Here is a 14,754-nt window from a genome sequence, read left to right as displayed (position 1 = left end):
TAAGGTATATTTGACAAATAAGATGTATATATTTAGGGTATACAGTGTGATGATTTGATATACATATCCATTGTGAAATGACTATCACAATCAAGCTATTTAACACACCCATCACCTCATATAGTTACCCTCTTTTTTTGTGGTGAGAACAGTTAAGATCTATTGTCGTAGCAACACTAAAGTTTCTACGTAAAAAAAGACTACAGCAAAAATAAATACCTAGCACATATTGGCCACTTTCTAGGCAATTTATAGTGTGTTATCATTAAATTCTCACAAAAGTCTATGAGGCAGATTTTATCATCTTTGTTTAACAAATGAGAAAACTGTGGCCTAGAGGAATATCTCTGGGCCACATTAGAGTAATTACAAGGCAGATAGGATTACCAAGTATGGCTGATACGACAGCTAATTCTAGTGACCACTTATCTAAGTTTCTTCCCCTACTGTATTTGTGTTTCCAGAAGTTATTCTTGTCTACCTTTTTAGGAAAGTAAAACCTATTTTATGCTAAAAACAAAACAAAACGAAACAAAACCCTATTTTATGTTCTCTGATTTAAAAAGGACACAACACATTGTTGCTAATTTTACTCCTCAATTTAGGCATCTTTTCCTAAGGTCTGTCAAGGCCATGTCTATGTAAATGCATTTTATTATAGTGCCAGTAAATACCAAACAACATAGACAAGAACATAGAAAATCAGACCAAGTTCTTTTTGCTTGAAATCAAATGTTTGAATTTGGAAAGAGTAATGCAATTTTTGGATATTATTTTCCTAAAATTTAGCAAATTATTTTCATTACATTTAGTCACCTAGTACCACTGGCAGAATCAACAAATATCCATGGGTACTTACTTAATCCCAGCTCTATCACTTACTAGTTGGGTAAGTTATTTAACCCATCCGTAAAATAAAGATTCCATTAGCTTCTACTTCATATTGTTGTTGTAAAGATTAAATAGATTCACACCTTCTAAAAGCTTAGAACAGTGCCTGGCATATATAAAAGCTCAACAAGTATTATTTACTTACTTTCTAGAAGGGCCATCTACTGTTGATCCATATTGTACTTATCTAATAGCTTAGGGCAAATAACTGTTCTTTTAACTCACTCTTAGGAACAGAGCTTTCCTAAATATTTTTATCTTATATAACTTACTTTAAAATATGAATGTACTAAGAGAATATAATAAGTACATATATTTAATCGAGAGCACATATTAGGCACTATATTATGTTTCTCCTTTGCTTCTCAAAATCCTGTCTACACTCTTATAATCAAAACTCTAAACCTCTCTGAGTAATATGGGAAGTTAATAGGAGAGTAATGATGACTAAGTTCACATACTTCATGTTAAGAGCATTTATGACTAAGAACTAAGTAGAACATTGTAAGGCTAAAGGACTTATGTACTGCATTTTCAGGTATCAAGCAAGTGCTAATAAGCTAAATTACTATAATTTCTAGAAAATATCAAGTGTGAACTTTTTTGTACTTTAGTTTTTTTGTGGCAATATATTTCAGCAGGATAATGTATTTTGATTTTCATTATGTTTAAATCCAAGAGAACATTGTCACCTTTAGGGATCAATGTAATAGGACCACTTCATAGGTTAAATAAGTTGTCTTCAATATTTGTTATGAACATTTGATCTAATTTGTATTGGGGACTTGGGGTCCAGGCTGAGAGATTGATATGAACCCTCAGATGACAGACCCAGGTTTGAGAAGTTGCCAGGTATTTGGTGGGGATAACTAGCATTTAGAAACCCTGAATGATGACTATTTATCATTAAAAACTCAGCATAAATATCACTTCTATTTATGTGATTTCCCAGGCAGACTCTGAAGCTAAGCTCCTGGGCTACTGCAGAACTTTGTTCACATTCCTACTTACCTAGAGTGACTGCAATGCATCTCTTTATTTTTCTTTTCTCTGGGTTATGACTTCCTTCCAAGGGAGATTTATGTTTTATTCACTTTTGTATCATCAGTGCATGGCAGATTTTATGGATGAACTAGAGGCCCGATGCACAAAATCCGTGCAAGGAGCTTGGCCCTCGCAGCCCCAGCTGCCTCGGCCCTCTCAGTCCTGGCTGCCTCATGGCCCAGCTGCCTTGCGGCCCCGCCTCCCACCCACTGGTCTTTCTGAAAGGTCATTCTGGAAGGTCATTCTGCCATCAGGTCTAATTAGCATATTAGCTCTTTATTATATAGGATAAGTTAACAAATGAGCCAGTCTTTGGAAAAATTATGGTCACTAATTCATGTGTGTGACAGGTAGGTTTTATTACTTAATATCTGATTTTTTAAAAGGCAAATACATTACACTGCTAGTTACTTGGAACATTCTTCAGGTTTTGCCAGGGAATCTCCAATGAAGTATCTATAAGTATCTCCATTGAAGGTTCATATTATATTTTAGGTTCAAAAGTTAAAAAATTTCATGATCAAAAATAAAAGAACTATTTTTTTTACTTCCTATCCCTCTTTCAAGCATATATACATTTCTTTTCTCCTAAGTTGTTTATAAAAATACATGAAATATATGTAGGGTATCTATATTTTCTAAAATTTAAATAGTATTCTATTTTATTGGGAGAAATATGATTTGTTTAAACTGTAGTCTGAAGGGATAAACATATCTTTTATAAAGCTATCAGTAATCAAATTTATGTGGTGATTACAATTTCCTCTTAGGTTAAACATTCTTATCTTCAACATAAGTAGAAAATAGCCAGAAAATTCTGGGACATAAAAAAAAAGGAAAAGTTGGTATATAGTACTGACAAATAATAGGTATTCAATAAGTGCTTATGGAATGAATGAATAAAAGTAATAATCTTATGTAATGGATCAGGGGTAGGGATAATAAAGATGGCAGGCTTCTGCATTGCAAAGGTTTAAAATATAGTAGGGGGAAAAAGCAAAGCTGCAAATATGTTCAAATTATGACAGTTCAAAATAAACGTCACCGAAGTAGTATGAAGAGCTATGCTATAAAATATCATTGCTTATTCTTATGATAGAAAAACACATGCACAGAGAATAACACAAAGGAAGATAACCATGGTTACTAATCTTTAGGATCATTTTGAACAAAACTGTTCATACATAATTATTACCAAAGAGCTGTAAGGAAATAAGGCATGTGCATTAAGATAAGTGATGACCAATATTTTGGGACCACAGGAGGGAGGTATTTGGCCACTGTGGACAAGTAAGGGGGACAGGTGGAAAGAGAAAATTAAAATTTCCTTCTGCTCAGCTCCCACGGATTAAGTCTGGACTAATCAGCAAGGATTCCCGTCCTTCTCCAAGTATAAGTTCCTCACTAAACATGGTTAGTTTGAAAACTGGAAAGCGAGTAGCATAGACTTCCAATTAAATCTATTCATTCTTGCAATAGGACGAGAGACTTTATTCAGTACGCTAACTTTAGGCAACTTTCTCTGCCAATATTTCAGATATGCCATATCAATATTAAGTGTTTGTGAGTGGGTTACTTTCTTGATCGTGCATGGAAAAATAGGAGTCAAAGCTAAAAACAAAAAAACCCACAAAACTCTAGGGACATGGTCATTCCAGGTGCATCTTTGCTTTAAATAGTGTGTTCTTCCTATTTAAAATCCAGTTCCACTCAAGCTTTGCAGCTTCTTAAAAAAGACAAATATCAAGATGAAATTTGCCCTCAGAAAAGCCTATCTAAAGATTTTTTAAATTCCTGAGGAATAAGGACACAATTTTATTTTCAATAAGCCATGTCAATAGCAGATTTACAATTTAAAAAGGAAAAAAAAACACACTTTGAATTATTCCAATTTGGCAACATCTGACATATAAAAATTTCATGTAATTAGAAAAGGTTTCCACACTTCATTAATGAGCTAAAATGCTATCTACTATTCTTGCTTACTCTTTGGAAAATTTAGAATAAGTTTAGATGGCATGCCTCACATTGTTGAAATTTCACTTATAAGCACACGACAGACACAGATCAATTACAAATATAAAAGCTACCAAATAATTTTCATAACTCAAAAGCCCATGAAAAGAAATGAAAATTCCCATTCCAAACATATGTTCTTATGTCAACTTAAGAACTCTTACCATAAGTCGGGGTGCTTTCTCGTCTTCCTTGACTACTTGATCTTCCTTTTTCATATTCATAGCAATACAAGACAGTATCTTCCTCAACAATATTAAATCTCTTTCGATATTCCTGATCCAGAAATGAATTTGGTGATTCAGATCCCTTATGCACAGGCTTGCCCACCATATGTCCTCTGAGGTCTTCACAAGGAAGGTTTCCTTTTTCATCCCTAAAGAAAGGGTGAGAGAAAAATGTAGGAAAGTGTTAGGGTGGTAAAATGGCTGAGAATGTCTAAAATAGTAATAATATCCTTCCCATGCACTCTATCTTCTCATCTTTCCAAACTTTGAGGTTTATAGGGCAATTTTTAACTATTCCTATTTTGTAGAAAAAAAAATGCTGAGGCTTAGAGAGATTAAATGAGTTGCCTGAATGTCACACAGGTAATAAATGACACAGCCAGACATGAGTCATAGATCTTTTAACTCCTGCCCTAGTCCATTTACACTGCTCTATGCCATATAAAGGAAATCACCTTAGCACACAAATTGCATTTAGTGTTCAAGACGGTAGGAAATGTTAAAAATCTAACTTCCTTTTGCCAGTTTACCTAGTTGGTTCACATATCTGCACTGCTTAAAAACAAAAATGTGTTTAAGAACAAATGCCTCTGTAAGGACACTGTGGCTTTAAAAACCAAATCAGTACTAAATAAACTGATATTATAAGAATGTCAAGTAGCTTGTTATTAACTTAAAATACACCTTAATGAAAATACTCTCAGTATTTAAATTCTATGTATCTCATTTAATAGTAAATACATATATTCACAGAATTCATTCCAAATGGAAAATTTCATTACATATCCATATAGAGTTTAAGAATGGGATTAAAGATGATGTTAAGTTATTAACCAGTGTTAACCCAATAATTGTAATAAAAAAGTTAGGTAGAGAGCAATGTTTGTAGTATTCTCCTTCCTTTTTGTAAGAAAGGTGAAAGGGAATATTAATGTAAATATCTAGTTTTGCTTGTATTTTCAAGAAGAAATAATGGAAGGATAAAACATACTAATAAAAACCAATTTTTATGGGGAAGGAAAGGGAAAATCTGGGCGGAACAGGGGTGAAAACATTTGCTTTAATGTATTTTTTATATAGTTTTGAATTTGGAGCTATGTAAATGTTTTGAATAATTAAAATTCAATAAAAAAGAAAAAGAAAGATGATGGCAGGTTGATTTTTTTCTTCTATAGGAATCTAAAAAGAAAGTTCTCTAATAATTTATGAAACCCCTGAATCTTACTCACTTATTGTATTACTCACATGGTCCAGATGATTGGGCCCTAATGAGTGGTATTTTGGTAGAAATATTTCATTTAGGTTTGACTATATCGAACCTTGTTTATCTTTCATGTTTAACTGACTAGCTATGAAATTTTTGTTAGAAAAGCTTGTGTTTTAGAATAGGACTATAGATGTAAATCCAATGTTCCTTCCCTTGTGGGTCATTAATTTTATCTCTTCCCAATTCGTAATTGTTTCCTATTTTATGCTAAAGAGTGACATCAATGCTATCAAAGCAGATAAAACTTAATTTTATGTCAAGTGCCAACACTTGAAATCTTAAATCAACAGAACAAATCTTAAAGCAATAGAACAAATCTTATAATAGTACAGACAAAAAGAAGGAATTTTGCATTTCATCTTGCATCCTATAAAATGGTGATGAGCTTATAAACTGAATCCAAAATATGAGGTTCAATTCATCACAATACTATGCTTGTATCCATATGCAAATGTTTAGATTAGGTTTGTCTGAATGAAACTATATTCCTAGTATTTGAAATATGTAGAAAATAGTAAATAATATTCTCAAGACGGACTAAGTTGGCAAATTTTCTTATGTACTTAACTCATCACAAGGTGAAATTGCCATTTACATTGCCATTCACTCTTTTATTTTTAAAATAAAGTGTTGCTTATTCCTAAATTGTAACTATATAGTTCTTAGGCAGCATGAAGAAAATAAATATAAAATCCAGGCAGAATTTTATTTTCAGCTAGCTAAAAGCGTTTCCTGCACAAATTGCCTGGTATTTTTTTTTTTTTTTTACTGTTTTAGTCCTCTATCAAAAAGAAATAGACATTGCAATTAGTTTGCAAATAGCTCTAACAAAGTCGTGGCACTGGAAGAGGGTTATACTTATTTATAAATGGGCAGACTTTTCTATCATGCCAGTGACATAACTGTTAATGCAGCTTGATATAGGAGGGTGACTAGGCCCTAGTTAATTCACCATGCTCTAATTATAGGAGTACACCTGTGGCAGAAAATTGGAAGGGCTGGTATTACTTACACTATAATGAAATGAAAGAGGGACCTTTTACCAGCAAGGACGATTTATTGAACACATTTATATGTTGTTCACTCAAATAAAGTTGAATTTTAAAAAGTAAAAACCAAAAACTGCAAAAAAAATGAATTGATATACATATTGTGTATATAAATTTGTGTGTCTGTATATGTATTCACACCATAAGCCCCTGAATAACTAAATGTATTACTTCATTTTGCTGTAAAGATTAAAATATATATCTTTCATATTTAATTTATTTGTATAATTAGTATATGCTAATTGTATATATGCAATCTGGAAAATGCAGAATTGAATAAAGAATCTAACTTTGTAGAAAAAAACACAAGTAATATTTGGAGTATTTTCTTCCCTTTTTTAAATGTTAGATAGCTATACACATATTAATAAGTCTATAGTTTTTCTCTAAAAGGGATCTCATAGAACAACTGAAAAGTTAGAGTATTACTTTAGTGGACTTTATATTTAATGGCTCATTGTAAAATTCACAAGAGAAATTAGTGCTTAAATGTCACAGTTGTGCAAAGACCTATAAATTCTTGATTTTCATCTTAAAAAATGCACTATAGACTATGATAATTAAACTTCATATACTCATAAGTCATATGTATAAACTAACAAAATTTCACTCCACATACACGACTGATTTCTCTTTTAGCGATAAGATCACTTTTGTAACCACATTTATCTTTTCTGGAATAAATGCATTCAAAGAATTAATCACATGAAAAAAAATCTACCTAATTTGACAACTAGGCCTACCATTTTTAAGGGTCTCTTTTTTATTTTAAGACTAGAGGCCCGATGCACAAAATTTGTGCAAGAGTAGGCCTTCTTTCCCCCGGCTGCCAGCACCGGCTTCCCTCCAGCACCTGGGACCCGGGCTTCCCTTTGGCTGCAGGCAGGCACCTGGGACCTGGGCTTTCCTTGCAGCCCAGGCTTCGTCTGGAAGGACGTCTGGTCTAATTAGCATATTACGCTTTTATTATTATAGATGAGAAAATTTGTGTGATTTATAATTCAAATTAACACCAAAATGCCTATGCTACACAGAACAAACTTTTTAATATAGAAAAAAACAAATGTTCTGATGAATTAAATTAGGTGAACCACACTCATAATCAAAATGAGAAAATTGAAAAATAGTGCCATGTTTGTATCTATAAAAAGAATGACAACTTCAAAAACTTCTATAACTATCATTTCAAGTCAAAACAGAAAATGCTGATAATTTATACAAGGTGGTAGCACACAGGAACTCTGATGCATGGATTGTTTTGACTATGTTATATAAAATGACCGTGTGACTGAGCAATTAATAATTTGATTCAAAATATATTTAGAATATTGTGTTAAGTTACACACTAGACTACAAATCAATTAAAATGAGATAATACACTCTATGAATTTTACTGAAAAGTATGGAGCTTTCAAACAATACTGACAAAAAAAGTAATGCTATATTGATACTTTAACCTCTTATATTATACAGTATTTTTCAATAGCATGTTCAAACTTTTTATTGGTTTCTATATATTTCCTTAGTCATATCTACACCATTCCTTGAAGAGAGAATTGTTATGATTTTACTCCTTTGTCTTCTGAAGTGTATTTTAAATACTTTCTGTCTAGGAAACATGTTCTTTAAAACAAGTTCCATCCTAGTCAAGAGAAAAGGAAAGAACATTTAAAAACACTGCATAGATTTGATAAAAACATCTTCTGATGTTTATTTGTACATGTAGCTCTCTGAATAAGGCTTCTTAATCATTTGCAATAAAATAAAACAAACTCAAAAGATTCATTTCCTATTTGATACACAGATGCTTTTATTGCTCTTCATGCAAGAGTATTCAGAAAGTCAGACACTATCTTAATAGAATTAAAATGCAGTTTGTGTTTGACTAGGATATCAGACAGATTTTTATATCTGGTTGTAAATTTAACATAAGACTGTAAATTATATCATAAATATTTGTGGAATACCAGCTTAGTAAATTACATCTGCTCATAAAATACTTCCCCACAGCTACATTTAATTCTCAAAAATAAAAATGAAAATGTTTATAAAACTGACTATAGTTTTATTAATAAATGACAACACAGTATTTGCAAAAATGCCATGTTGTCATGTAGCATTTAGATCATAAAAATGTCAGTACCATCATATCTAATAGAACGAAACATTAGATGTACCAATGAATAATAAAAATCAATAAAAACAAGGTATTTTAGGTCTTTTATAAATAAAAGAAATTTAATATTAATTATGTCTTAAAAACATGAAACCTTAAATTATTGTTTTTGAATGACTGCACAACTAATTTAAAAACCAAATCAAATTCTTTGTGATTGGTAGTAACTGTCCCTTTTGTACTGGTCCTTTCCCATAACTTTGTATTCCAGAAAGATGGGTATCAGAATGCTTTTGGACAATATGCTTTACAGCACTAAGTTCTATTCTTCCATATCTTCCAGGAATTTCTAGTAGGAATTTGGAAATGAAATGGGGACACAGCCTCAAGAAATCTGGAACATAGACTTTAAAGGCAAGCCATTTTCTTGCAAACTCTCTAGTTATCTACATTTAAGAAGTTATAAAAGTTATCTATAACTTTCTCTTCTAGAAAAAAAATATATGACATGTTTCAAAGTAACCTAAGATTTCTAGGGGCTTCTTTGCCAAAGAGCCTCACTTATATTTTACTTATTAAAATAATCCTAATTATTATTTAATAGTATTTTACTATTCTTTACTATTATATGTTTATAAGATATTTAATGCTTATTAAGTGTTCAATATATATTAATTAGTTATTAACCAAAATGCATTCTCTGTAATGCAATGATTTTTCTAGAATATGTTCAAATTCCCAACTGAGAAACTATTCAAGTTGTTCCTTGAGAATTTACTTCACAGTTTACATGCCATTGGGTTAGTCTTTGGATAGAAGTTTCCTAGAACACCATGATGGTTAGTTTTATACCTGGGAATATACGGTTCTGCAGGAGGAGGGGGGATGTAGAGATCCTGGAGAGCAGAACTGTCCCTTTTGGTGGGTGTACTGATGGTGCTGGAAGGCGTGGCAACACTGCTTGTGGGACTTCTAGGTATAAGAGGCTGGTTAAAATGAAAAAGAAAATACATACACACACAAACAACACACAAAACAACAACAACAACAACAACAACAACGACAGAGTTATCATTTTAAAATTATCTATTTCTGCAAAGTTTTTGAGCTTGGCTGAAAGAAAAAAGCATGTTATTTAACACAGGGCTATTCCTTTGAATCTCCAAACACAGATAGTTTATTACTTTAGAGGTTTCTACTTAGTTCCCAACTCACCTTATTATATGGTATAACCATATTTATATATTACTATGCAGTGTTTCATAATGAGAAGATTTATGTCACAGTCAGAAACTTATTAAAATTAAATTTGCTTCGTTAGAATCCCTTCTTTTAAAGAAAGATAATAAAGAGTAACTTTCAAAAGGATTAGCTCATTCAAATCATGATTGATATATTAGAAAGATATTTCAGAATTCTGCCCGCCCCCCCAAGATACACCATACTCCTAAATTAGCAAAAAGTCACAGATTCTCAGAAAAGGTTACAAAAATGGACCATGAAAGGCCAATACGAGAGAGTATTTTTCTAGGAAAACCTACTTTTTAAAAGTAAATGTAAACACAACTATCTTCTCAAAGTCATTTTATGGTACATCTTCAAAAGTATAGTGATTAGTGTGACACAAACATTTCACCTTTTCACACATTTATCATTGTTTAAAATAATCTGTAGTTGCAAATCTAGAAGACTCATTTTCATGCCTGTATTTAAGTATAAGTTTTTAAAAATTAAGATGGTATATATACTAAATCAAACGACACATCAGGATGCATTAACTTAAGAGCACTCCCAATTCTAAGCTTCAAAACTGATCTTGTGGTTCAAGAAACCATCCTAAAGTGAAACAAAAATTCACAAATTTTCATGTTTATCTTACAGGTCTTACTGATTAGCGAAGTATACAATAACATGAAAAATAAGCATTATAGTGCAATTGCAAATATAAAAATAATGATCACAAAATGATCTGTATCGTCACATGACCAGATGTCATTTTAGCCAGTATGAAAACAATTTGAATATATCTATATAGACCCACAGTCTATAGCTGGACACTCAAAAATGGCATATTACAACTATTTTATATTGTGACAATACTTTCATACAGATAAACAAAATGTTTTAAAAAGCCAAGTATAAGTACAATGTACAATGTAGGTCACTAGGGTAGGCTACATAGTTTATAGCTCGGTGCACAGTTTTTACCTTCTTTGCTACACAGCTCACCTTAATAACTTGAAATCACACACTCTGCCAAAATGATGGTTACGCTTTAGACTATGTGAAATAGAAATTAAAGAGAGAAGGGGTAAATAATTGACCAGTTATTTTGGGACTCTATAATATGATGTAAAAAAGTCAGAAGCTTTATATGTTGAGGGATTTTGAGATGTTAAGGAAATACACAGTAAAGACTGATATTTAACTATGCTGATTTTGGAACAGTTTCCAGTAAAACTCTGTGTGTCTTTTAGAAATAAAAATCTTGGCAATGGGGAATCCTGAAATTATATACGTAATAAGGAGCCACCTGCACAAATGAACACCACGAAGCTGGAGGAAATAAGTAATTGTATTCTAGGGATGTACTACATGCCTCTACAACAGATCTTTGAATAATGGGTTCTTTACAACAAGTATTTAGACATATTATACATGTATAATCATTGTGATGTGACTCTGTTTATAACTGTTTTCCTCTCTGTCAGGACATGATGAGGAGTATTTTATTCTGCCTGGACTATTACCAGGATTGTCTACCTAGGGTACTTATGCCTTTCCCCTCCCAGGAAATTTAAATATTAGCCATGTCAACTTCCTTTAAATTGCTATTTTTTTTCTAGATTTCTATTTTCAGCAAGGAGGTGCTATTTATGTCATTGGTTAATGTGATTAGCTAAATTAGCAAGTATGTGGAAGAAAAAGACTCTTAAATATGTTTAAACAGATAACAAGTTTGATTGTGCCAGCTGGTTCAATAAGTTGAATTGGTTTAAAAAAACTTGTTCAGAGAAAAAAAATTAGTCAATCCTGTTGTGTAATTAAACTGGCTAGTTATTTTATTAACTGGTAAATCATACAAAACATTTCAACGGGTTTATCATACATACATCATCTGGCTAATCAGTATGCCCTGTAACAAGTAAAATGCATGGTAAATATTAAATATATTCAGTATATCTTTGTCAACTATTTGTACTAGTTTGTCAAGCTAATCCAAGCTAAAAAAGTAAACATTCTGCTTGAGAGTCTCATTTTAAAAAGACAATACGCAATGGAGAGGTCAATGGGGGAAAAAGAAGACTTATGTAATACATTAAACAATAAAGAACTTAAAAATGCGCAATAGAAAAATCGGTATAAAGTAGAAGCTTTATGGGAAAATGGAAATAGCTACTTAACCCAAAAGGAGTTCTTTGTGATAACCTGAAAGTGTAACCTCTTTGGACAAGAATTGAAAGAGTACAAAATTCAATGACTAAAAGAATGAAAAAGGCATTTAAAAACATTAGAAAGACAAATTTTGACTAAATCAAGCACAGTATAAATGATGCTATTAGCTAAAATTACCAGTGAGAAATTTCTAGCTGTAACAAGTGGCATTAAAATTACATCTACCACCAATAACCATTTAAGGGAGTGCAAATACACCTAGTGACAAAAAAAGCTTCCATTAAATCAAAAAAGGTGTTCTCTCAGCATTCAATTCAAATTTTAATAGGCATATTCCTTACTTTCAATCATTTGTTCATAACATAGTGTAAGAAAAGCATTATGCCATAGAAATAAAGGGTTGTTTTTTTTTTATCATGCCACTTCTTCTATCGGTAAAATATATATGGGAAGAGAATTAGGAACTACCATCACTTATGGATAAAATACTAAGGTTTTTAAAGACTTTATCTGTTACTGAAGTAAGCATGAAGCTTCAATATAATTTGATCCATTATGGTATGCAATCAAGTATGACAAGGATCCAGTTTTGCATTTTATCCAAAGGGGTTTATTTTCTGATAGGACCTTGTCATAACATTTAGTTTTCAGATCAAAATGAACCTACTGATATAAAACTTTCCTTCCAGATTCAGTGAGATGCCAAGGAAGGTACATTTGCATATATGTTGTTACTCTTCTAAAACACGTCTATGATGCATTTATTTCTAGGGGCATTAGCGTGCCTTTTAAAATACTCAAATCCCAAATAAAACGATCATATGCATCTCTTCAAATGTACATTTATAATATTGGGTAAATTAATGGTAACTTACTACTGTCAAAAGGACTCAAATCTTCTGAATCATGAATGATGCTTTAGTAATAATACCCTACTCATCCAGATTAAACATCACTGGAAGATTGTGATCACTATAAAATAAAACTTTCAGCTTTTGTAAGGCATCACTAAAATCTCACTTTAAATCCTCTCATGGCTCAGGTCTTTTCCTTGTGTTCCCAATTCTAACATCTCTAAGGTAATTGAGCACATCTGGAAGATATCAATGCACCTCTGAAACCCATAAGGCCTTAAGGACTATAGGAAAAGAACTTCCATACTAAAGAAACCACATTTGATGTTGAGGTTTTACTTGAAACAGTTTAACATTTTAACAACTCTTGGCAAGCATATCTTAATTTAGTCGTCCCTCTGTCTGGTGAGTGACCCAGCTTTCATAGAGCCATGGAGTCTTGATGAAAGCAATGACATAAAGACAGCCCCAACGTTAAAAATTAAGACAGTGTGTTACATGCTAGTAGTCATGTCAGAAATTCACTAATGCAAAGATCACAAAGAGTTGCTTTGTCTTTCAGGGGAAAATATCGATTGAAATACGAATGATTACATCATGCATAACACCTGGCCATTTATTTTATTCAAACTGAGGAATAAGCACAGACTCAAAGGCATCACAATATCCCATTATTCTAGCACAGAACATTTACACACGTCCTTACTCAGTTCAAACACATTTTTATTGTAATTCCCAACACAAGTACGAGGCTATTGTTTTATGTTAGCAACTCTCTTCTTAGTCATTTAAACAAATGCTCCAGGGAAAATTTAATCTGGATTTTGGGAGGCACGATGTTGCATACAATCTTGTAAGTTTCTTGACCATATAAAGAATATTAGATTTAATTTGGAAAATTATTGGGGATGCTTTCTCTTGGGTAAGTTTTAAGTAGTAAGTCATTTGAAAGGAACCTAAGAGAAACACACCTATTCAAAATCCTCCCACTCTGTTTTTTCACAGATTTTACTAGAATACAAATTGATAAATACAAAAAGAGTCTTCTTTTATAAGCATGTAATCTTCCCTTTCTTATCAGACTACCAAGAAAACGCACATTGTTTTTTTCTGACCACGAATTTGATCAGGACACCATATCTGTAATGTATACAATTAAAAAATACAGACATATGTGCATAAAATATGCATACAGTTACACAACATACAACTAATATAGACTTGAGAGCCACATGACAAAATGGCTTTTTCCACTGAATCATCACATTTTGCACAACATACTGAGACTACCACTAGTATGTTTATTCTTGTGCTCTCCAGTCGTATTGGCATAATTAATACTGCAACATTAAAACTGGACTTCCAATTATTTCAAATTACAGTCAACTTCATTTTTTAGGATAGTAACTAAAGAAAGAATGGGAAACTAAAGAAAAAAGAAATTATGAAAGAATTTTTGTTGTCAGTGTTAACATTTTGAAAGTATTTGGCTGATAACACAAATGTGATTGAGGTCCTTTAATTAATTTGCTTAAACCTTAGTGAACAAAAAATTGATGTGACAATGGCTTGCAGCTATTTACCAATTTGAGCATGTAAAAAATGTAATTGTTTTTGGCCTCCCAATCAGCACAATTACATTTTTAGTTTAAATTTATTTTCTTTTTCTAGTATCTTAACTAATATTAGTTATCTTCCTCTTTAAAACATGCTTTTAAAACAAAACTCTCAGAAACATAAACTTTGTTAACTAAAGGTCACCCTGACCATGACTTTGAATTAAAATAAATTTTATTATCGCTTATGTTTTTTTTATTTTTACAACCATTCATATCTGTATTTGAAATACAACAAAATCAATGCTCTTCAATTGTTATACCAGTTGACAGATGGA

The 14,754-nt window shown here is 31.9% G+C and overlaps 1 protein-coding gene across 8 annotated transcripts in view; it reads right to left on the bottom strand.

The window, feature by feature from the left end:
- CNKSR2 (connector enhancer of kinase suppressor of Ras 2) overlaps positions 1-14,754 on the bottom strand; it is a 271,774-nt gene that overhangs the window by 115,444 nt on the left and 141,576 nt on the right. For all 8 annotated transcript variants that reach the window (XM_080653010.1, XM_080653014.1, XM_080653011.1 and 5 more), the window contains 2 exons: positions 9,463-9,596; positions 4,116-4,327 (listed from right to left, as the gene is read on the bottom strand). In XM_080653010.1, coding sequence (XP_080509136.1) covers positions 4,116-4,327; positions 9,463-9,596 — 346 coding nt within the window. The remainder of the gene's footprint in view (positions 1-4,115; positions 4,328-9,462; positions 9,597-14,754) is intronic.

Source organism: Plecotus auritus (genome assembly GCF_963455305.1).
Source record: "Plecotus auritus genome assembly, chromosome: X".
NCBI lineage: Eukaryota > Metazoa > Chordata > Mammalia > Chiroptera > Vespertilionidae > Plecotus > Plecotus auritus.
This window is presented reverse-complemented; position numbering and strand designations above follow the sequence as displayed.